This window comes from Ictidomys tridecemlineatus, chromosome X (genome assembly GCF_052094955.1).
Source record: "Ictidomys tridecemlineatus isolate mIctTri1 chromosome X, mIctTri1.hap1, whole genome shotgun sequence".
Classification (NCBI taxonomy): Eukaryota; Metazoa; Chordata; class Mammalia; order Rodentia; family Sciuridae; genus Ictidomys; species Ictidomys tridecemlineatus.
Window position 1 is genome coordinate 29,892,478 of NC_135493.1, and position 25,152 is coordinate 29,917,629.

Consider the following 25,152-nt stretch of genomic DNA (forward strand, 5'->3'; position numbering starts at 1 on the left):
TCCTAAGTATGTAAAGATGACTAATACTGTGAGGCAGTATTAATCAGCTTCTGAGATGAAGAAGGTGTGACACATCTCCTGGGCTGGAGATGGAAGAGAATAAGGGACAGGAACCTCACTCTGGCCTTAACAAGATTTATTCCTATGCTCTTTGGAAGCTATAGGACTTCTGGAGCAGAACAGCTCCTAGTGGACACATGCACCACAAAAATGGAGGGCAATAAACAGAGTTTGGAGAATTAGGAACAGAAAGAAAGAAAAGAATTAGAAAATTTGCAGTTTGACCAGAGAAGCTCATATAAAAGTGAGGCCAAACATGGTGTGCTTGGTTACTGAAGAAATGAATGTTCACTAGCCACCTTTTCATAAATCCTGTGAGTTTCATCTTAGGAAGTTTTAGTCTCAGTATACTGGGATTGGAGTGAACTTGTCAGCATGGCTGGAACTCAACCCTGTGTGGAAACACACTGTCCTCTCACTAGAGACTTGTTCTGCCCCTTCTTAGACACACTGGACAAGAATAGGAGTAAGCAAGGCATGATGGGTGAGAGGACAGAGAAGAATTTATGGGTCAGTGTGAACCTACCACAGCACTTGGGAGACTATGATGTGCAGGGTCTACTGATGGTGACTCAGGGATATCACCTCATGAAAGCATAGCTCCAGATTGTTTTGTTTAAATAGCATATCCTGAACAGTTTGCTTTGATACCCTACATACCCGAGTAGGCACATGAAAACAAATAATGCTGAAAAATTCAACTCTTTATTGCTAATGTAAGTGCTGAAAAGATAAGGGCAACAGGGGTGGCATGGATCACCCATATTTCAGTGCCAACAGATAAACACATCTCCAATCTGGCTCCTGAAGAAAGATGGCAATCTAGGGTTCCTCCACATCTGTCATGAAAATGTAGTCTGGGACACCAGGCGGAATACGTCTGAGCATTGATTCCCTCTGACTTTTCCTATATTTGGCTCTCCTATTGTTAAACCATGTCTGTAATCAGAGGGGAAAAGGGATCGATTTAGTATTTTGAACAGTTAATGCCATAATGGAAAAAACACATCATGCAGCTTTATAGGCTACTCAGATTTTGGATTGCACAGCAGAAACTTTTTTGTTATTGTTATTTATTTTTGGTACTGGGATTGCATCCAGGGGGGGCTTTACCACTTAGCTACATCTCCAGCCCTCTTTTTGAGACAGGGTCTTGCTAAATTGCTGAGGCTGACCTTGAACTCATGATCTCTTGCCTCAGCTTCCCATATTGCTGGCATTACAGGCATACACCACTATACCAGTCAGAAATTATTTTTCATTACTCAAATACCTTAGGGAGCCTGAGCTATAATTCAGTGGTGGAATACTTGTGTAGAATCCATGAGCATTGGGTTCCATCCTCAGCACCATAAACAAAAACAAAAACAAACAAACAAACTAAAAACCAAAATATTAGGAAATATAAGAACACAACTGACCTTCTTTAGCTCATCCTTAGTGAGCACCAGGCCTGTACCCTCTGGAAAAGAGTGAATACTTTTGTTTCCCTCCTTCCAATTTTAATATTCTTTAATGATTTCTTTAGGTATTGAATGCAGGTCTAGCTTGTGAGTTGCTCCTGGTCACTCATGATAACCCGTCTGGTAACCAGATAAAGTACAGTCTGCATCCTGACCAAAATGAGGGATGAGTGGGAGTCACAAAATGGGCTCTTCTGTAAATTTCTTGCCAATTATTAAAATGCAAATAGATTTTTAAAAACCTGTCAGCCAAGCATGGCTTGCACATCTGTAATCCTAGTGGCTTGCGGGGTCTGGGGCAGGAGGATCTTGAGTTCAAAGCTAGCCTCAAAAACTTAGTGAGGCGTTGTCTCTAAATAAAATATAAAAAGGATTAAGGATATGGCTCAGTGGTTAAGTGCTCCTGGGTTCAAGCCCCAGTACCAAAAAAAAAAAAAATCAACCTATTGTATATCACTATCCTCTTACCAAATGAGATTTCCATTGTATTTAATTATTTGGGAAGTTCCCAAATTGCAAATGGTGACACAAGAACATATAATCTAAAGAAAGTCACTGTAAAGGAGCTCACATTGAAGTGGGGTACAAAGGTACATTGGTCAAGTCTACATAAATGTAAAGAAAGGGGCTCGGGTTGTGACTCAGTGGTAGAGCGCTTGCCTAGCACACATGAGGCACTGGGTTCAATCCTTAGCACCACATAAAAACAAAGTATAAAAAAAATGTGAAAGTTAAAAAAAAAAGAAAGCTTACAATGGACTGATGGTGTGGGCTATTATCAAGTTGGTATTCCCAAGACTGGTTTCCTAAAACACTTTTATTATATTTGCAAAAGAGAAGGGGAAATCACATGTTAAGTATCTTGAGAAATTCCCCCTGCAGAGTATGGAAGTAGTTGAGAACATCTGGGGTTTTCCCTCCTTTGTCTCCTGTAGCTCAAGTTCCCTTTAGAACTCCACAGAGAGACATGTGATCCAGGGAGGGCAAAAGCAACTCATCATACCTTGAGATTTTCTTTTCTTCTGACCGTGCCTTACCACCCTAAGAAATGCTCACAACCACTTCCCAACTTCTCCCACCTGAGCCAGGTTTGACTGTGGAGCCTGGCATGTGGCATTAGTACACCAGTGCTCAGTGGCTTGCTTTGTGAAGCTACTTTTCTGGGCATCCACCATCATGTCCACAGCCTGTTTCCATCACTGCATTCATACATGCATGCTGCAACAAAGCTAATAATAATAGTAAGGTCATCCTGATGTTTCTTTCCTTTTTTGTTGTTGTTGTTTTGAATTTATCACTTTGGTTATTACTCTTGTGTAATCACTGTTTGATTCCATGACCTGCCTACATATTAGTTATCACTGCCTGAAGGAATAAAAAGTATTCAATCCAAGATAGGTACAAATTTACCCTGAAATGAGGGCTCTGTTTAGGAAAACAAATTCCACAAAATCTGCCTCTTCAAAATACTACCACCAAAAAGGAAAAAAACGTATTTTTCCAAGTTAGCAAATATTCAAGAGAGGATTCATCTATGCATTTAACATTCCACCTGCAAGGTGTATTTTGCCTTTTGTAACTTTGTCTATACCTTTCTCATCCTTCTTAGGTTAAATAAAATTAATTCAATAATTTTTTTGTTCATTTCACTCTTTAGATAAATTTTCAAATCTTGAAACCTTTTGTCCTATCACAATCATAAAGTAACTTCTTTGGCAATAATTTGAAGTAGACATATCATAACATGTGGGCAATTCAAATTGAAAATTGCCATTTTCCATTTCATCTTACCAAAAATTTACAAACTAAAAGGAGGAGGATCAGACACTTGGGCTTTTCAGGTATCTTCCCACATCAGTCTCAGCTCAATTGATACATACATTACTTATTCATAGAATGTGTTCTTTGGATGAATTACTGTCTCATCCCAGTATTTATAAATCCATTTATTTAAAGTGCTTATGCTGGGCTGGGACTGTAGCTCAGTGGTAGAGTGCTTTCCTGGCATGTGTGAGGCAGTGGGTTTGATCCTCAGCACCACATAAAAATAAACAAATAAAATAAAGGCATTCTGTCCATCTACAACTACAAAAAAATTTAAAAAATAAAGTGCTTATACTTACTTAGTTTTAAATAATTTAGTACAACTGAATCCTCTTATAACTTGCTCCTTCCTCCATCAATTTGAATGCTTCCAAGGTAAGGTTATGCCGCAATCTGACTCCACATAAAAATGCTCCATAAAGAGGTTAAGTGAAGCCAGGTGTGATGGTGCACGCCTGTAATTCCAGGGGCTCAGGAGGCTGAGGCAGGAGGATCTCAAGTTCAAAGCCTGCCTCAGCAACTTAGCAAGGCACTAAGCAACTCAGTGAGATGCTAAGCAACTCAGTGAGACCCTGTCTCTAATTAAAATCAAAAAAGGGCTGGGAATGTGACTCAGTGGTTAAGTGCCCCGGAGTTCAATCACCAGTACCAAAAATAAATAAATAAATTATATATATATATATATATGTATATAATTTATTTATTTATTTATTTATTTTTAAAGAGGGGACTGGGGATATAGCTCAGTTGGTAGAGTACTTGCCTCACATGCACAAGGCCCTGGGTTCAATCCCCAGCACCACAAAAAAAAAAAAAAAAGAGGCTAAGTAACTTCTGTAAATGACACAAATACAAATAGTAATAAAGTTGAAATTCAAAAATCTTAAAAAAAAATGCTCCATAAAGTATACTAGTGTCAAAAACTTGAACTACATTGAATATATTAATGTATCATATGTGTATATAATTATATCTTTGATTCTGTACACAAAATAGGAAAAACAGCTTTTTCCTTTGTTTTCTCTTATAGGAAATCACATACCCTCTAATAATGAAAAAGAACCACAAACTTGAATTTACTTATTCCATTTTTCACCCACAAAGACTAAATTTCAAAATTTGTTTGCCCAATTAACAAATACAACAAAAACAAACCGTTTTGCAAATGTCTAAGATAAAAATATCCATGTCATAAAGCAGGTAGAATTACTGCCCTGCCAAATTGTTTCTTCAGATTTACTGACCTGCACTTTGGCTTCTGGAACATTCATTTGTCTTCCAAGCTCTCTTCTGTGGAGAAAAAACACAAATATTCAGTATTCAGTATTATGGATGAAATGAAATATAGTATACAGGTTCAGTGCTAGTTCTCAAATATACAATCTCTCCTTGAAATCCCCCCTAAATATATTTTTATATGATACTCAGATCCAGTCTCTCTTTAGAAATGGTTTGATCTCACCACAAACTTGAAGGTAGTGTTAGCAATGCAATGTCAAGACAGATAATATTAATGTACTATTTTTTAAATTTATTTTTTAGGTGTAGATTGACACAACACAATGCCTTTATTTTTATGTGGTGCTGAGGATCGAACCTGGGTTCTGCCCATGCTGGGCGAGCGCTCTACCACTGAGCCACAATCCCAGCCCCTAATGTACTATTTTTAAAAATAAAAATTAGAAATAAGCTAGACTCAGAATGTCAAGTGTTAAATGTTTTCTCTTAGAGGTGGAATCTAGACAGAAAATATGGACTTTTTTTTTAAAAAAGGGAGGATCTCATGAAAATAGGTGGGAGAACTATGGAGTAGAGGAAGGGAATTGAGGGGGGAAGGGGGACGAAGGAGGGATGGGAAGGGGAGAAACTGAATAATGAAATTGACCAAACTATGTTATATATGCATATGAATATATTACAATGAATTCCACTTTTAACTATAATGATCCAATTTTTAAAAATAAATTAATAGAGCTGGGGCTGTAGCTCAGTGGCAGAGCACTTGACTACCATGCGTAAGGCACTGAGTTCGATCCTCAGCACCACATAAAAATAAATAAATAAAATAAAGGCATTCTGTCCATATACAACTATAAAAATAATTTTTAAAAAATTAAAAATTTTAAAAATAAATAAATAAATAAAAATTAATAGAAGGAAGACTAATAGATTAGAGGAAGGGAATCAGGGAGGAAGGAGGGGAGGGAGAGGGTAGTGCTGGGGACTAAAATGGAGCAAATTATGCTATGTGGATTTATGAATATGTCAAAATGAACCCCACAATTATGTAAAACTATAATGTACTAATAAAAACATAAAATTTAAAATTAGTGGAAAAACCCATGATAAATTGAACAAATACTAAACACAGGAAAGTTATAGCACTACAGTTACATGAGAGGACTTCATGCTCCTAACCCTGAATTCAATAAAAAATTTTATTACAAAATCAGGCCAACAGCACACACAATGAAAGAAAAATAGATAAGTTGGACTCTCGAAAAATGAAAACCTTTTATATATCAAAAGACATAATCAAGAAGTTAGAAAAAATTCATAGAATGGGAGAAAACATTTGCAAATTGGTATTGCAATAGGTTACAGAGCAGCCCTGATAAGTTGGGGATTGAAATTTCCACCTGGGTTTTAAAAACAGGCAATGGAGATAAAGAGACATTTCTCCAAAGAATATATACATATGATCACAAAGTACATGGAAAGATACTCAACATTACTAATCACTCTTGAAATGCAAATCAAAAACACAGTGAGGGCTGGAGCTGGAGCTCAGTGGCAGAGCTCTTGCCTAGCACATGTGAGGCACTGGGTTCAATCCTCTGCACCACATAAAAATAAGTAAATAAAATAAAGGCATGCTGTCCATCTATAACTAAAAAAACTTTTTTTAAATAAAAAAACAACAGTGACATTATACCATACCTATTAGGATACCTACTATTAAAACCCAGAAAATAAGCCCATGGAGAAAGTGGAACCCTAGTGCACTTTGGTAGAAATATCAAATAATGCAGTTACTACAAAAGAGTATGAAGTTTCCTCAAAATATTATATCATATGATCCAGCAATTCTATTTCTGGGTATATACTCACAATATTGAAAACCTGGATATGAAGAGATATTTTTATACCCCATGTTCATAGCAGCATTATTCATGAGAGCCATATGTCCCTCCACAAATGATGAACAAAATAGTTATGTTCACACGACAGAATATTACTCTGCCTTAAAAAAGAAAAAAATGCTGACACATGCTACATCATGGATAACCTTGAGGAGATTATGCAAAATGAAATAAGCCAATCAGAAATACCATATGATTTCCCTTATTTGAGATACCTAGAATTATCAAATTCATAGAATGAAATTTGGTTTTCAGGGGTTTGGGGAGGGTTATAGGGGTATTGTTCAATGGGTATAGTTTCATTTTGGCCTCGTGAAGAGAGTTCTGAAGATCTGTCCCACGGTAACATGCAAATATTTAATACTGCTAAGTTGTACTTCAAAAGTGATTTAGAGCCAGGCACAGTAGCACATGAGTGTAACACCCCCACCGCCACTTGCGAGGGTGAGGTAGGAGGACTGCAAGTTCGAGGCCAGCCTCAGCAATTAAGGGAGGCCCGGTCTCAAAAGAAAAAATAAAAAGGTCTGGGGATATGATTCAGTAGTAAAGCACTCCCAGGTTCAATCCCCAGTACGGAAAAAAAGAAAAGCAACTCAGTTAGATAGTAAATTTCATGTTTCTGTGTATTTTACTACAATTTAAAAACAAAACAAAAACATAAACAACTGGCACCAAACAGTTTTGAGAGTTAATTCATACCAATCCTACATGAAAATCACATGGCATACCCCCACCTGTCATGGAGAGGGGGGGTGGGAGAGGAGGGGGAGGCAGGGGGAGGGGGGAGACAGGGGGAGTGGGGGAGACAGGGGGAGGGAGGGAGACAGGGGGAGGGAGGCAGGGGGAGAGATTGGGGAGAGGGGGAGAGGCAGGGGAGGGAGGGAGAGGCAGGGGGAGGGGGGAGGGGGGAGGCAGGGGGAGGGGGGCAGAGGCGGGGAGAGGGAGAGAGGCACAAGGGGAGGGGGGGGAGAGGGGGAGAGGGGGGGAGTAAGGGAGATGGGGGAGAGGCAGGGGGAGAGGGGGGAGAGGCGGTGGGGGGGAGAGGCGGTGGGGGGGAGAGGTGGGGCGGGAAGGGGGTTACTGAAGACAGGGTCCTGAAGGGCACAGGAGAGAGGAAAATCCCCCTGGAAAAGTACTCCTTGGAAGACTAGGTTCCTCCTGGAGCCAGTCAATTACCTTGTGAGCAGATCAGGGTACTGAGTTTCCTCAAAAACACTTTCCAGTTCATCCAACTGCCAGGGTGTGAACTGAAACGGGATTCGTGGCCGCCTGCTGCGACGAGACGGAGGAGCCACTGACTCCTCAAGGTCCTGCTGGGGATCCTGGTCATCGTCATCATCTTCATCATCTTCATGGTCACTGTTGTTTTCCTGGTTCACCTCTCCTTCCTGGTTCACTTCACCCTCTTGGTTCACATCCAGTTGATTCAGGTGGCCCTCAGGCTTCACGTCGTCCATGAGGCCTACAGCTCCTTCACTGAAGTGGCCACCTTCTGCTGCCGCTGCTGCACTTTGCTCAGATTCAGGGTTTATTTCCCTCTCATATTCTTCCAGAACATAGTAGTCAGTATCATAGTAGTGATACCAGCTAGCCATGGCTGGAAAGCACCAGAGGCTCTGTGGCCTCTACAAATGTGATGAGGTGTGGCAACAAATTTGAGGCCACAGGGCAGAGCTAGCCCAGCTTATGAGCTTCTTTCGGGTTACAGGGGTTCTGAGGCGTTCCTATGTTTAACGGTTGATGCGCACACGCAACCCTTTTCCAGGATTACTATTGGCTCTCTGCTGAGATATGTAAATGATGGGGCGGAGCCAAAAAATATTGTGTGGTGAGGAAATGGGCCAACAGGGGATGTGCAAGGAATGGGGGACAAGTTTGCCACTTAGCTGAATAAGCCACCTGGATCTGAGTTGTAACCCTGCAGAAAGGACTACTCTGGATTCTAAGATGACTCAGACCTAGAGGGGAGAAGGGGAGATTTCACACTGACCACAGGACCCTTTGTGTGAACATCTAGAGAATTTTAGCCTTGCTCTTCATAATTCACAACCTGCCTAAGGCTAGGAATTAAACCAACCTGACCCACTAGGAGGTTGCATACAGAGTTCTTACAAGGACACTGAAAGCAAAGCCAAGCTCCTATAAGCACCCCTGTGGGATCATGTGGCAAGACACACCCTTAAAAGAAAAACCTCTTGAGTCCTTTAGGAAGTACAAATACACCACATTCTTGATGCTCAGTTTATATTGGAGACCAAGTGTAACTTGCTCAGGGCTGATCACATCCAAGGATGCTTACAGTGCTTGGGATCTTTCCCTCTGTTGTAGTGAAGGTAAAAGAGTCTGTTAAAGAAATAAATATGAGGAGGATATTGCCCACCTACAATCAATGCAGACAAAAGGTTTGTAGTGAGTTTGCAGGGTGTGGGGAGATGTCAATATAGAAAACTCCTAGGCTTGAGAAGCTTATTTGGAACACAAAGTGATAGAAACATGGAACTGCAGGTCAATCCCCATGATTCATAAAAATATTCCTGTGTTAATACCTCATCCTGCATATGTGAACTCCAAACCACAGAAAAAATGGACTTTTTCAAGACAGCTGTTTGCTGACTAGCTGATGCTTTCTGACCTTTAAAAAGATTTATCTTGAGGCTGGGACTGTAGTTTAGTGGTAGAGCACTTGCCTTGCATATGTGAGGTACTGGGTTTAATCCTCAGCACCACATAAAAATAAATAAATAAAGATATTGTACCAACTACAACTAAAAAAATTTTTTTAAAAAGATTTATCTTTAGTTAAGTATGATGATGGAGGCATTTTAAAAATTAGAGAAACTTTGGATGAGAATAAATGCTATTGAAACATGCTAGTCTTGAGTTTGAATATCTTTGGCTAGGGAAGAGAGTCCTGCACTTATGGAAAATAGTGCTACTAGGACAAGCAAGCAGGATTCAAGGACAGGAATGGCCCTACTGAAAAAAAATTCTGGGGGCTGGTACAAGTAGAGTCCCAGTAAGCACATATCTGCCACAAATCACCAATGAGGACCTGGCATATCTATTGATATGAATCTTACCAGACTTGGGGTACCTTCTGCACCATAGGGCTTCATAACTGTCTAACATCTCTACTGCAACAAATCTAATAACCAAGAGAGTCTGTCATGAGAAAGGATATGGAGGATGTTTCTGAAGGTAGACAATGAATATGTTCCTTATTTTGTCCAAGTGGTGTCACACTCACGTTCTAAAAATTCTGTCTGTAAAAACTGGTTACTTGATTTTTAAAAACTTTTTGTCAGCATATAGAAAAAGGCAAAATTTTGAGTCTGTAGACAAACAATAGAGGTAGTTCTGGTCTTCAGGGTGATTCTGAGCATGGGCAGGCCTCTGCACATTGCAGCATACAGGATATCAGGACATCAGGGTTCAGCCACTTGTCCAAATAATTGAATGCCACCAAATGGGACAAATGAGACCCTTGGGTTCTATCCCTAGGCAAGGAAGAGAGAAGAAGAAGGAAAAAAAAAAGAACACTGATAAGAGAAAAAAGCATAGGAAGAGGTGCGTGTTGTGAGGAGCTAGAAAGGATCACCAGTTGTGGGAGTGGCAGGGAGGAGCACAGGTCTAAAGCCTGTATCCCCGCATGTCCTGGACATGGGATGAATTGGTCTGACCCTCAACTTTCTCATCTAAAGAACAGGTATATCTACAGTGTCCACCTCACAAGTATTTATGAGGGTCAAGGAGATATGATTGTACACTGTCATCTCCTTCAACTCCACATATCCAACCTGTCAGCAAACCCTGCTGACTCCACCTCAGAACAACATCCCACACCTCTCCCGTTTCCTGCAACACACTTCAGAACTCACCACCACCACCTTAAGCCTGGAATAGTGCATCAGCCTCCCGTCCCCATGCTTCCCCCTTTTCATCCTGGCACCATTCTCCACTAGCAGCCAGTGACCCAACAGTAAAAACATGAATGAGCCTTTGCCGTGCTCCTGCTTCAACTTTTTGTTTTCAATTTTTTTTATAGTTGTAGATGGACAGCATGCCTTTATTTATTTATTTATTTATTTTTATGTGCTGTGCAGGATCAAACCCAGTGACTCACACATGCTAGGCAAGTGCTCTGACACTGAGCTACAGCCCCAGCCCCTGCTTCAACTTTTATAATGCTGCTGCTTGGGTTGGGCCAGAGAAGGCACCACATTCTTGGTAACTGGTATAATTTTCTGTGTTCTAGGAATATAATGCATTAGGTCAAGAGAGAAAGTCCATCTGCTGAGGGGACACACACTCTCCTGGCACACTTGCTGCACAGGGCCAGCACACACAGCAGCCAACAGAGGCTTCCTGATCAAAACACAGACAGGTCTATGCAGTGTTTCCACAAGAAATATCTTGCTGGACCCAGTGACGAATGCCTGTAATCCTAGCCGGTCTGAAGGCTAAGGCAGAAGGGTCACAAGTTCAAAGCCAGTCTCAGCAACTTAGCAAGGCCCTCTCTCTAAATAAACAATAAAAAAGGACTAGGGATGTTGCAGAGTAGATAAGCACACCAGGGTTCAATCCTTGGTACCAAAAAAAAAAAAAAAAGTAAGAAAGAAAATAAAATCTTTTCTTTAGCACACACTGCCAGAAGATCACAATCTCTCTCTCCTCTCTTGAGCACTTATAAGTTAAAAATAAATAGATAAAACTAAGGAAAATGCAAATGACTGAAGTAGGAAATGCAAGGCTGCATGACATGGTTATTTGTAATCATCACCTCAATTGATACTCACAGCACATCCATGAATGAGGAATGAATGTTTTCTCCATTTTAAAGATTATTAAATTCAGAGCCAGGCACAGTGGTACACCCTTGTAATTCCAGATACTTGGGAGGCTAAAGCAGGATGATCAAGTTGGAGGCTACCCTCAGCAATTTAGCAAGACCCTAACTCAAAATTTAAAAAAATACAAAGGGGGCTGGAGTTGTACCTCAGTGGTAGAGTGTTTGTGTAGCACATGCAAGGCACTGGGCCCAATCCTCAGCACCACATAAAAATAAATGAATAAAATAAAGGTATCATTTGCATCTTCAAAAAATATTACAAAAATACAAAGGGTTAAGCATGTAGCTCAGTGATAGAGCACCCTTGAGTACAATGCCCAGTACCTCCCCCCAAAAAAGATCAAACTCAGGCAACGTTAGAATAGGACACTCACCAGATTAGCCAGGCAGCAAGTACTGAGTGAAGCAGGATTGATATATCACCAGACTGGATACAGGGCATACAGGGCCTGCTCATTTACCTCTATGTCAGAATGTGATTTGCAGCAAATTTTGCCTAGGATGGACATCCATTGGGTAATTAACACACTGAAAGGGTGATTCACATTTCAAATGTACATTATGATTCAATTTAAACATTCTGGTGAATTCTAGCATGCCTGGTTGACACAAAGGTAACACACAGCTAAGGCACCTGAGGGTGACTGAAGGTTAGATAACTCCAGAGTGCACCATGCAGGTCTGAGATGTGAGGGAACACTGAGCTGTCACACATGTCCCAGCCAGTCTACCATTATTACAACCCCTGGAGGTCTTTCATGTCACAACTGATCCAAAGCTGCAAATGGATCATGGACTGAGCAGCTAAGACAGTGGGAGGAGGCAGAATCCAGCAAGAACCAGACTCAGGAGGAGGCACCTGCATGACAGTCAGAGAGAGGCTGTGGGACTGCCAGCCCTTGACCTCTTTTGGGGTGTGAACTGGTCAGTCACCAGTTTTTGTAAGCAGATTTCTTAGCCAGACTGCAGAAACATGAGGCAGGGACCACTTATGCATGAGGAAGAGGAGGTGAGGTCCCTAAGCCCCATGATACTTTAGGGCTCCTCAAAATGGTTTTATTTTATTTCCTAAAATGGTGCTGAAGATAAAGGTGGTTACGAAGGGGAAGACAGGAGAAATCAATATCAAAGTATGATATCGAGCATAGAGCCCATTATTAGAAGTCATTTTCAATATTCGGGACACATACACCTCCCAGAACATCCACAAATCATGGTTTAAAAGAAGAGCCACACGCCCTCCATCTGTCCTGGTGCTCTGTTATTTGGCAATCAAATTGGATTATTTCTCAACAAGAAATCAGGTCAATATTTCTAGAGAAAGAAAGGGCAGGTGGGAGGAGAAAGAGGCAGGGGAAGGGTGGAATCTCACCCTGGTCCACAGCAGAAGCCCAGCACAGGGAACACCTGAGGTAATGTAGAGGACCAGCAACCAGAAGTGCGTGGGTGAAGTACAGCACAGAACGCATGTGCCACTGTTGCACCCAGAGTGTGGGCAGCGTGAGCATTCTCCACGCACTAAGCACTGGGCAGGGGTCTACACTTGCACCATGAGGTGTTGAATTCCTTGCTACAAACCTGGAGTACTTGGTTTGTACTCCTCAAGAGGTTCTTTGACTTTCTTTCACAGGACATCTGAGATCCCTATAACTAACTGCTGGGCAAACCCAGCCCTAAGATTCCACTCCCAGAGCTCCCGACTGTGTGGAAGGCTCTGATTTGAGCATCACCGCAAATACTCAAAGCAAGCTGCCAGCTTTCAAATCACCTCCACTTAAATACTGACTCTTGCTGGATTATTGGCTGTAGGATATGAAGGGCTGTGGATAATGCACAGTGGAAAAGTTTCACTAAGCGGTGGTGTGAAGTCTTCCTATCCCCATTCCCTCAGAGGGAGGGAGGGAGGAAGGAAGCAAAGCCCCTTTCTCAGCTTGGGTATCCCCACAAGTTGCTCTGCAACACAGAGTTCCCATTCTGAGGGCACACACACCCCCCAACCCACTCGCACTCCGTTTTCTCATGTTTTGTGCTTATTTTATGGCCATGTCTTTACATCTTTACACGAGCAGTTCTAAGGACCAGCAACGTAAAAACAGCCAGTAGCTGGTGAGTAAGAATTAGTACCTTGGCTTCCAACCTTAGGTAGGCATCCTCGTCACCGGGAACAGTCACAAGATGACCAAATCCAAATACTGAGTACTCTTCCAGACTCTCCTGTCTGTGGAGGATCTCTGCGGATCACAGCCCAGAGTCTGGGAAGGCACACAGCTTGACCACAGCACCCAGGGCATGGAGTCTTAGCCCAGCTGAAGCCACTAATGAACTGGAACCTGGAGTCTACCAGGACAGGGAAGAACTTATAGCCAGTGCCTGGATGGTGATCCATGCTCCAGTAAACTCCCTGGGATCTGGAAGCTTTGTTGTTCCTCCTGCTGTGAGTTGGAGCACCTGGCTTTCCGTTGCCAGTCCTTCCTCCAGGCCTCCAAGCTCTGTGATTGTAAGAATGGTCCACTTCACCTTTTGAATATAGCCCTAGCTGCTCTGGAGCTTATTTTAAAAGGGACTTTTTTTTCCCTCCCTCTTTCTTCTCACTCTCCTCCTCCCTAACTGGATTAAGGAGCAGGGGTTATCTTTCCTGTTTTAGGCCTAGTTTCTCTCCTGGAGCACACACCTACCACAGGAAGGAGAGGCTGCCGGATCCAGGAAGTGACTATCTTCCAAATTAACAAGTGAATCACAATCCCCCCCCCCCCCCCCCCCCCCCCGCAAGATAACACCTGGCTGGACTTAAAGTCCTTGAATAGTTTCTTTGAAAGAGCTCTGTTCTCCTTGGTGGGCAGAATCACAGCCTCTAGGACTGAAGTCCCCTATGTTTTTCCTTTGCTAGCAAAGCAATAAACCTTTTTTTTTTTTCCTTTTTCTAAAAGCCATATCCTCATTGTGGAACTCAGGCAGCCTGGGGACAGGCAGTAGCCCCTCTACCTAAATGCTTTCATTTCACTTCATGCTTCCTGGAGGATTAAGAGAGGGTTTTGAAATGTATACCATGCTCAAACCTGGTTGTGGGGTAGGATCCAAGCTCAAGGTAGCAGCCATTTTCCTTGGAACAGGGGCTGGGTCCAGGCCTCCTGTCCCTGGGGGCCCTTCTCACCCTTTCTGAGCAAAGGCCACACTAGATCCAAAGTCTATGAGACCCACCTTCCTTTGGGCATCAGGGCAAGGGCAATGCCTTCTGGGCACCAAAGGAAATACTTTCATGCAGGCTTTCAGTGAATAAATTGTGGAAACTGCCCTGATATTAGGCATCTGGAAATAGAATTTGATTTGAGCCAGGAGAGTAAGGCATGGTTGGCGATAAATGGAGGGTAGTATTCTGCTCTTATTTAAGTTTTTGAGGTTTTCAAGATGGCAGAATAGAGGAGGTCACTTTCCTGGCTGCTCCATGGAGTGAAACAAAGAATGCAGACAACAGCTTCTGTGTAAGCTGCGTGAACAACAACAAAAAAAGTGGGGGTACTTTACTGGAATTTAAAACTGGACGTTCAAAACAGATCAGGACTCAGGAGGTTGGATATAATAAAATAAGGAAGAAATCCGCAGCAGCAAAGCCACTGCTTCAGCTGGGCCAGAAGCACCAGCCAGAGTGGTCCCTCCAAGAGCATAGTGGAGGGATAAGGGAATTAAAGTTTTGGTGCATTTAGAGATCAAGGACATTGCCTGGTAAACCTGAATGATGCGCTGCACAATATCCATGTGTGGGGAAAGAAGCTGCCATATCTCCAGGCAGCATGCAGAGGACAAAGGAAGGAACAATTTTGCAGCCCCTACGCAGGGGCCAGTCCTGAGGAAGCCAATTCCTGGCAAACCCAAGAGTTGGCCCGAAATACAAGCCCAGTAAACACATACTGCATGACACAGAGTGTGCTTAAGTGACCCAAAGAAAATCAGATGTGGAGAGAGGTTTACACAGAGGACAACTGATTGTGGAAATTCACCTGGCTCAATTCCTGCCCCAACCTCTAAAACAGCTGCTTGCAGGATCAGCTGGGGCTGGGAGAAATGCATCTGGCTGGGAACTAGGAAGGGCAGGGGCAGGAGAGATTGTTTGGAGACAGAACCTGAGACCAGGAAATGTGGGGGGTCTGAAGGTGACATAGGGGACTAAGAATTGGATCCCCTACCACATAAGTTTACCAGCAAGTACTGGGTGCTAGAGGTGCACTGATTTAAAACCTCCAGGCCAACTGGCATTCAGCAAAGAGCCTGGAGCCATCTAAGCCTAAACACTGCCTCCAGGAATTCTGCCTAAGGCATTATCTTTCTTACTCCTGCAATCCAGAGGGCAGAGCATTACACTCCAGAGGACCCTACCTAAAACTGCTGAGAAAAGAAACTGAGAATCTTCTGAATTCCAATGGAAAGAATTCTTTAACTTTTCATCAAAGTCTCTTTTTAAAAAATTCTTCTTATCTGTTTAATTGTGACCTTAACAGTACATCAGCATTTATACATATCTGTTTTCCCCCTCATTTTTAACATTTTTGAAGCCAGGTATTTATCACGAATTAGTTTTTTAAGAACTAAGATGTTTGATTAGTATATTTTAGTTTTGTATTCTTTTATTTTTATTTTTTTTACTTTTTATTATACATATATATTTTTTCTCCTACCTGTTTCCCTTGATCCTCTTTTCTTCTGCTAACAGCCAGAAAATTTCAAAAACTCCTTTAATTTTTTACTTCTTCTCTCCTCCTCCCTCATAATCATCACATCTTATGTCACTTCTGTTCTCTTCCTGACCACCATTTGAAATTATAAACCCTTTTGCACACTTGCTCTTTTTATTGTAGGCAATAACTGATCATATCATTTCTATTTATTGTGATAATTAACATTGTAGACATCATGATAGGAACTATTTGATTTAATGCTGTATATTTTTTGCATTGGTTGTTGTTATTATTTGTCTCCCCTTAAACAGTGAGGTACTGGAAACCTTCAGGGACACTATAAGACCACAGGGTAAAAACTCTACTGCCTCAAATCCATACTATTAGATGGGGAGACATACAAACAACATGAAAAAGTACGGGAACAAATCATCCCAAACAAACCAAGATACTTCAATAACAGAATCCATCAACACCACAATGGAGGAAATGTAAGAGGAGTTTAGAATGTACATAGTTAAACTGATCTGCAAAGTATAGGATGGTGTAAGAAATGAAGTCAGAGAGAAAATACAAGAAGTGAAAGATCACTTCAGTAAAAAGGCAGATATTCTAAACAAACAAACAAACAAACAAACAAACAAACAGAAATCCTCGAAATGAAGGAAACAGTAAAACAAAAATTCAAGGGCTAGGGATATAGCTCAGGTGGTAGAGTGCCTGCCTTGTATGTACAAGCACAACACACACACACACACACACACACACACACACACACACACACACGCACACACACACAAAAATCAATAGAAAGCATCACCAACTAGACCACTTGGACAACAGAACCTAATGCAAAATGAAGATAATAATAGAGTTGACCACGGAGAGAAGATGTTACAAAACCATGAACAGAACTTCCAAGAACTATGGGATAACATGAAAAGACCAAATTTAAGATTTATTGGGATAGATGAAGACATGGAGATTCAAACCAAAGGAATGAACAATCTTTTCAATGAAATAATACCAGAAAATTTCCCAAACCTGAATAATGTATGAATAAAAATCAAATACAAGAGGTTTATAGGACCCGAAGTGTACAAAATTACAACAGACCCACACCAAGGCACATTATAATAAAAAATGCCTAACATACAGAATGAGGATATAATTTTTAAAGGCTGTGAGAGAAAATATCAGATTATGGATTGAGGGAAGCCAATTCAGATCTCAATTAATTTCTCAACCCAGACCCTTAAAGCTAGAAGGTCCTGAAACAACATATACTAAGCTCTGAAAGAAAATAGATACCAAGAACCCTATATCCAGCAAAATTAAGCTTTAGATTGCAAGATCAAATAAAAACCTTCCATGATAAAGAAAAGTAAAAAATATTTACAATGAGGAAAGCCTGCACTTTAGAACATTCTCAACAAAATATTCTATGAAGATGAAATGAAAAACAAAAAGTGAAAACCAGCAAAGGGAAGAACTACACTAAAGGAGTAGTCAATCAAAGGAGAAAGTAATACAAATTAAAAACTAGAAATAAACCCAAATGACTGTGAATACAAATCATATCTGAAATATAACTTTGAACATTAACAACCTAATTCATCAATTAAAAGACACAAACTGGAAGATTGGATTAAAAAATAAGACCCAACAATATGCTGTCCCCAAGAGACTCACCTCATAGGCAAAGGCATCCACAGACTGAAGGTGAAAGGATGAGAAAAAACACATCACTCACATGGATTGCGTAAACGAGTAGGGATTTCTATCCTCATATCAGATAAAGTGGACTTCAAGCCAAAGCTAATCAGAAGGGACAAAGAAGGCCATTTCATACCGCTTAAAGGAATCATACATCAACAAGACATAACAATCATAAATATTTATGCCCCAAACAATGGAGAAGTTACATACATCAAACAAACCTTTCCCAATTTCAAGAATCAAATAGACCACAACACAAAAATACTAGGTAGCTTTAATATGCCTCTGTCACCACTGGATAGATCCTCCAAACAAAAACTAAATAAAGAAGTTATAGAAGTAAAAAATACAACTGATAGACTTAACAGACATATTTAGAATATTTCATCCATCAGTGACTGAATACACTTTTCTCTCAGCAGCTTAATATGGACCATGTTATGTAAGCTATCACATATGTTGGTATACAATTGTAGTACTACCTTAATATATTTTTGGCATCTGTAGGGTTATTTTGATAGCACCCTTTTCATTGACATCAATTTTTGTGTTCTTGCTTTTATCTTGATTAGACTTGTTTATTTTATTTTATTTTTTTTAATTTTTATTGTTGGTTGTTCAAAACATTACATAGTTCTTGATATATCATACTTCACACTTTGATTCAAGTGGGTTATGAACTCCCATTTTTATCCCCGTATACAGATTGCAGAATCACATCGGTGGACTTGTTTATTTTTAAAAAAAATATTTATTTTTTAGTTGTAGTTGGACACAATATCTTTATTTATTTATTTTGGGGATCGAACACAGGGCCTTGCCTGTGCTAGGCGAGCGCTCTACTGCTGAGCCACAACCCCAGCCCTAGACTTGTTTATTTTTTATCAAATTTTGGCTATATTATTTCTTCTCTATTTCATATATTTCTGCTCCTCATCTTTTTTTTCCTTCCTACTACATGATTTGAAAATAGTTTGATTATTATTCTAGATTTTTTCTGATACAAATACTCTTAAGTTATAATTATTCATCTGAGTACTGTTCTAATCCCAGATATCCTGGTATTTTAAGCTTTTATTATCAATGACTTAAAGCAGTTTTTATTTACATTTCTTGTTCTTTCTTCCTTGACCTCTGAAATTTTTATAAGTGTGCCATTTAATTTAGAAATAGTTGACATGTAGGGGTGGGGTTCTATATATCTTAACATGATTGATTTATAATGTAATAAATCATGCAGGAAATATAGCATGATTTCAAATTTTTAAAAAAGTAATGGAAATGCTTTTTAATTTTTTAATAAGTATTTGGTTATTTTAAATTGTTTTAGTTGTTGATTGACCTTTATTTATTTACTTATATATGGTGCTGAGAATCGAACCTGGGCCCTCACACATACTCGGCAAACACTCTACCAACTGAGCCACATCCTCAGCCCTGGAAATGCTTTTTTTAAAAAATATTTTTTAGTTGGGGGCTGGGGATGTGGCTCAAGCGGTAACGCACTCCCCTGGCATGCGTTCGCCCAGGGTTGGATCCTCAGCACCACATACAAACAAAGATGTTGTGTCCGCCAAAAACTAAAAAATAAATATTAAAAATTCTCTCCCCCCCAAAAAAAAAATTTAAAAAAAATATTTTTTAGTTGGAATTGGACACAATGCCTTTATTTTATTTATTTATTTTTATGTTGTGCTGAGGATCAAACCCAGGGCCCTGCACTTGCTAAGTGAGTGCTCTATTGCTGATCCACAACCCCAGCCCTGGAAATGCTTTTTATATTGATTGTTTTGGTTACATACATGTCAAAACTGATCAAACTGCATACTTCAAATATGTGCATTTTATTGTACTTCAATAGTACCTCAATAAAGCTAAGGGGGAAAAAAGCCAAAGTTTTTGAGAATGTGTTCATAATACTTAACTGTGATTTTTCAAAATATTGCAAAAAGTAGTATTCAGCTGGAATTCTGAGTTTGAGGATGCCTCCTTCAATTGAATGTGGAGGGAAACCCATCTCTAATGGAAGCCTTAAGCTAGATATTACAAAAGAGTGTACTGTGCAAGTGGTGTGGGGGTACAGGTATTGAAAGCGAGCTTGAAAATGCTGTACACTATACACTGCTGTACACTTTGTTTCATCTGCAGCTACAGATGTTGAACAACTGTGGATTTCTTTCCCCAAATGGAAGCTTGTACCATGCACAAAAGTGACAGAAACTCATAAGCAGGTCACTATAGGTGAAATAAGTTATTTGGCAGAGCAGCCATTCTAAAACCTGCTTCAGGATGTGGATGGCTTTGCCCCAGAAAGTCTGAGGCTAGCGTGGTTTTGTTGTCTTTTCCAAGTTTAGGGAGGAATTTTGAACTTTGGAAGCTTTGTAAATGTAAAACAAGATATGGAATCCTCAGCTTAAAGAAATTGCTCATGGGCTGGGGATGTGGCTCAAGCGGTAGCGCGCTCGCCTAGCATGCGTGCGGCCCGGGTTCGATCCTCAGCAGCACCACATACCAACAAAGATGTTGTGTCCGCCAAGAACTAAGAAAAAATAAATAAATGTTAAAATTCTCTCTCTTTCTCTCTCTCTCTCTCTCTGTCCCCCTCTCTCACTCTCTCTTTAAAAAAAAAAAAAAAAAAAAAGAAATTGCTCATTATGAGAAGGTTCATAATTTAAAAAAAAATCTTCCAGACCCTATATATAATTAAATACATACGTACAATACATAAGATGCTTATATCATATAAATATGAATAGGTAGTATGTAGTCTGTATATATATTTGTGCACATGTGCAGGGACACATACACATGCCTGTATACATATTAGGGAGGACTTTTTTTTTTTTTTTTTTGGCACTGGGGATTGAAATCAGGTTGCTCTACCCTTGAGCTATGTCTCAGTTGCTTTGTTTTTTTTGTGTGTGTTTTGGCACTGGGTATTGAACCCAGCAGTACTTAACCACTGAACACATCCCCAGCCCTTTTTATTTTTTGATACAAGTTCTCTCTAAGTTGCTTAGGACCTCACTAAGTTGCCAAAGCCAGCCTCAAACTTTTCATCCTCTTGCCTCAGCCTCCTAAGTGGCTGGGATTACAGGTGTGTGCCACTGTACTAAGCTAAGTCCTTTTAATTTTTATTTTGAGACAGGGTCTCACCAAATTTCCCAGGCTTGCCTTGAACTTGTAATTCTCCTGCCTCAATGTCTCCAGTAGCTGGGATGACAAGTGTGTGTTCCTTGGCTAAGGAGGGCTTCCATGTGAAGAAAATTTATAAGATAGAAATAAATTCATTGTCTCTGCCATAGAATTGATGAGCGTAATCAATGACACAGTATATACACATAAGTACCTAACATGATGCCTACTCACAGAGTAAGCCATCAGAAACATTCACTACTGTTACTCAGTAAAACACACACACACATTCTCATCGACACATACACACACAACCCTCCTATTATCACACTAGAAGACATGGCATGTATAGCATAACAAAAAGAGGTCTAATTGGGAGGCACATATTCAGCTCTTTTAGAAATACACATTGAAATATTTATTGATGAAAAGATGATGTTTAGATTTGCAATCCAGAAATTCAGAGGCAGATGCAAGTGTGTTGAAGAATTCCTTAGGTGTTCATAAAACCAGGCTGTCTAGGAATAATTGTGGAAACTGGGTGATGGGAACATGGGGTTCATCTTGTCTTTCTCTCTGCTTGATATGCCTGACATTTGATGGAATTAAACACTTGTAATGATCAGAGTAGCAAATTCAAATGCTGCCAAGGCCAGGCAGGTAACATCAATGAGAGACGCAAGCAAGGTGGAGAGTGTGGCATAGTGTGGAAGAATATGCCTCTTGCAAAGGGGATAACCAATATTCAGTTCCAGCTCAGTATTGCTGGCTAGGAATGCTGGGCCAAGACTGCCAGATTTTCTCATTTTTCTATTTTGGTCAAAAGTCAAAATGTTTAGGGCTGGGGATGTGGCTCAGTATTAGAGTGCCTGCCAAGCTTGCACAAGTCCCTGTGTTCAATCCCTAGCACCACACCAAAAAAGTTTGTAGAAAACCTTCAATTCCTTAAATATTGGCAATGAACTGAAATATGTTTTACCACAAAGTGCACTGGCCATGTAAATCAGGTCTACAGAACAGACTCAGGCCACAGCTGCCAATTTGCAAACTCTGCCTGAGAAGCCCATTTCAAATCATTTTCATTCCATGGAACAGAAGAAGATAATTGAAAGCACTTCTGAAGCCAACACTCCTAAACTGCTATTGTTCTGTCCTGTCAGTCTTCATTGTCAGTACTGCTTTTGCATGTGCTTTTCTCTCGGCCCTGCAACCCTGCCTGAAGTTTTTCCTCTTTCACACTCCTTATCTATTCTGATCTCCAAGTTCTGAGCACCAAATACCAAGGCATTCACGTGTCCAAGACCGGAGACCTCAAAGCAATGATCCAGGTACCTCCTGACTTGATCTTTCTTTCTGGGACATTTTGAAGCTCTGTTGAAAGATAAACAGGTGCTTGGGAGAGTCTTAAGAAATATTATGCCTCAAGGGTCAAAACAACAGACTGTGAAAAGGAGGGTACCCTGGAGACGGTAAAGGGGATTTTATGAAACTAATATATCTTGTAATCAAGAAATGTTTTCTTGAAATTCAGTAGTTCTTTCTATCTCCTTTGTTTCTTAAGTGGATGGAAATTTTCAGTTTAGACATTTAAAAAAAAACATATATACTATGTTTCTAGTCTTACTACATTCTCTCTCTGCATTCATTTACCTATCCCTCTTTATTGTTCTCTGTACTAATGTCTGTGAGATGGATCACCAGTATCACCCTTGATCATTTCTTTATCATCAGATGTCATTCGTTGTTCTGTCTTACTTAGGCTTTTATGAATGGCTTGAATTTTCATAAATCCAATTATTGTTAAAATATATTGCTACATAAAGGAACAGATGGCCAGAAAGTTTTAAAATGCATCAATATTTTATCTTATTGATTTAGAAGAAGGGTAAAAATCTTGTATTGTCACATAAAATTCTGTATCCTCACTTATGTTTGAATATCAAATAAACAACAAAGAATCTTTTAGTACAGGTATGTCCCAAACATTAAATGAGATATGTTTATCCAAAAATATTTGGTTCTGAACAATATTTTTTTTCTTTGATACTGGGGATTGATCCCGGGGCACTTTACCACAAAGCTACACTACCAGCCCCTTATTATTATTATTGTTGTTGTCACTGGGGATTGAATCCAGGGGTCCTTTGCCACTGAGCTACAGGCTAGCCCTTTTAATTTTTTATTTTGAGACAGCATCCAAGTTGCCAAGACTGGCCTCAAAATTGTGATCTTCCTGGCTCAGCCTCCATATTTGCTGGGATTACAGGCATGGGCCACCATGTCTGGCTTGAACAGTATTTTAACTGTGGTGTGTGTGTGTGTACTTGGTGCCAGGCTGGATCCCAAGGCCTCATCCACTCTAAGAAAATGCTCTATCACTGAGCCATATAGGAAATACTTTGAATATTTTGTCCTTTTCTCCCCATTCGTTACCGTTACCAAAAGTTTGGTCCTTGTGCCCAATGCCAATTTGGCCAATTTAATAATGAGGACATGATTTTAAGAAAAATAGAAAATGCAGGTTTATTGCTTTGCTAGCAAAGGAGAAATACAGGGACTCCAGTCCCAGAGGCTATGGTTCAGCCCATCAGGGGAAACAGAGGACTTTAAAAGAAGCTATTTAGGGGAAACAGAAAGCTTTCAAAGAAGCTATTCAAAGGTTACCTTCTAGGGCTGGGGATGTGGCTCAAGCAGTAATGCGCTTGCCTGGCATGTGTGGGGTGCTGGATTTGATCCTGAGCACCACATAAAATAAAGATGTGTCCACCGAAAAATTGAAAAATAAATATTAAAAAAATTCTCTCTCTCTTCTCTCTCTCTCTTTAAAAAAGAAAAAAAAAAGGCTACCTTCTAAGTATGCCCTGGCAGGAGGTCCCAGTTCCAGTCTGATGGTGTGTTAAAATTCACTCATTTTTATGTTCCCAATGTTAACCTTTAAAAATTTTACATGCATCTTTTTTTTAAAAGAGAGAGAGAGAGAATTTATATATATATATTAGTTTTTGGTGGACACAACATCTTTATTTTATTTTTATATGGTGCTGAGGATCGAACCCAGCACCCTGCGCATGCCAGGTGAGCACACTACCACTTGAGCCACATCCCCAGCTCTACATGCATCTTATTGATAACAGGTCCAGTTACAGAACATTAAATGACATATAGAAATAACAAATTTAATTGGAGATTTATTTAAGTTTAAAATTACGATTATAGAAACTTTAGTCTGGAGATGAAGTGCTCTCCTAAGCTTTATATTTTAAAATTTTTATACTAGAAGAACATAAATATATTTAATATACAAAGTAGAACCAATAGTGTCACAATTTCTCAGATGTCCTTATATTAACTAGGTTTAATTTTCACAGTAAAATTCAGAATCCACGATAATTACAGGTTTGTAGAATTTAGCAGTACTAGCAAAAATCAAAGGATAGTCATTAAATCTCTTATACATTTAGGGAACCGTGTTAATGATCAGAACTAGAATTAGTCAAAGTAAACAGATGTAAGCCAGTTTTTCAAATGGCAGTATGGCCCTTTTATGCCAGTAATAATGTATAAAAGATAGCACTTATTGGTTAAACCTATATGAACTTTCTTTTTAAAAAATATTTTATTTTTTTTAGTTAGACACAATGCTTTTATTTTATTTATTTACTTTTATGTGGTGCTGAGGATCGAACCCAGGGCCTCCCTTGTGCAAGCACTTTACCCCTGAGCCACAATCCCAACCCCTAAACTTTCATTTTATACTTTTACAGAACATTTAGGTTATATATAGATAGATAGATAGATAGATAGATAGATAGATAGATAGATAGATAGATATAGAGAAAATATCTCCAAGTCTTGCATAAACTTGTAGTCATCAGTATGAGATTCTTTTTGTGTGTGGAGCTGGGGATTTAACCTAGGGCCTTGTGAATGTGAGGCAAGCACTCTACCAACTGAGCTATAGCCCTGGTGTGAGTTTTTTTAACAGGCAGAACAGGCAGAGTAGGATATCTGGCAAAGCTGACTCAAATTACATTTTAAACAATTGTACAGAAGAGAATGAATCCCCATTAATTGTCTCTTTTTAAGGTTAGTTTTTTTTTTTTTTGGTTGTTGTTTTTTTGCCCCCTGGGGCAAGTTATTTCCTCCTAAAACAAAATCTTGGTTAGGACGACATTGATCACATTTCTCAGAGTCCCTTTGGCCTAAAAGGTCTTACTTCTAATAGACCTCCAACAGAGCAGGCCCTGTTTTCCTTTCCTGGGATGCACTTGCAAATAAAGTTTTTGTTT

General features: G+C 39.9%; 1 protein-coding gene across 1 annotated transcript; it reads right to left on the reverse strand.

Annotated features, from left to right (window-relative positions):
• Window positions 1–749: 749 nt before the first annotated feature.
• Window positions 750–9,242, reverse strand: LOC101974256 (rhox homeobox family member 1). Its single transcript, XM_078033980.1, has 3 exons — window positions 7,667–9,242; window positions 4,592–4,637; window positions 750–999 (listed from the first exon to the last, which is right to left on the reverse strand). The coding sequence occupies exons 1-3, from the start codon at window positions 8,083–8,085 to the stop codon at window positions 883–885; spliced, it is 582 nt and encodes a 193-aa protein (XP_077890106.1). The 5' UTR covers window positions 8,086–9,242; the 3' UTR covers window positions 750–882.
• Between the last annotated feature and the right edge of the window lie 15,910 nt (window positions 9,243–25,152).

Coding starts and splice junctions, on each gene's coding strand:
- LOC101974256 (XM_078033980.1), bottom strand. CDS start 8,085: ATGGCTAGCTGGTATCACTACTATGATACTGACTACTATGTTCTGGAA. Junction 4,638..7,666: donor TACCCTGATCTGCTCACAAG/GTAATTGACTGG, acceptor TTTTCTCCACAG/AAGAGAGCTTGGAAGACAAA. Junction 1,000..4,591: donor TTCCAGAAGCCAAAGTGCAG/GTCAGTAAATCT, acceptor CTCTGATTACAG/ACATGGTTTAACAATAGGAG.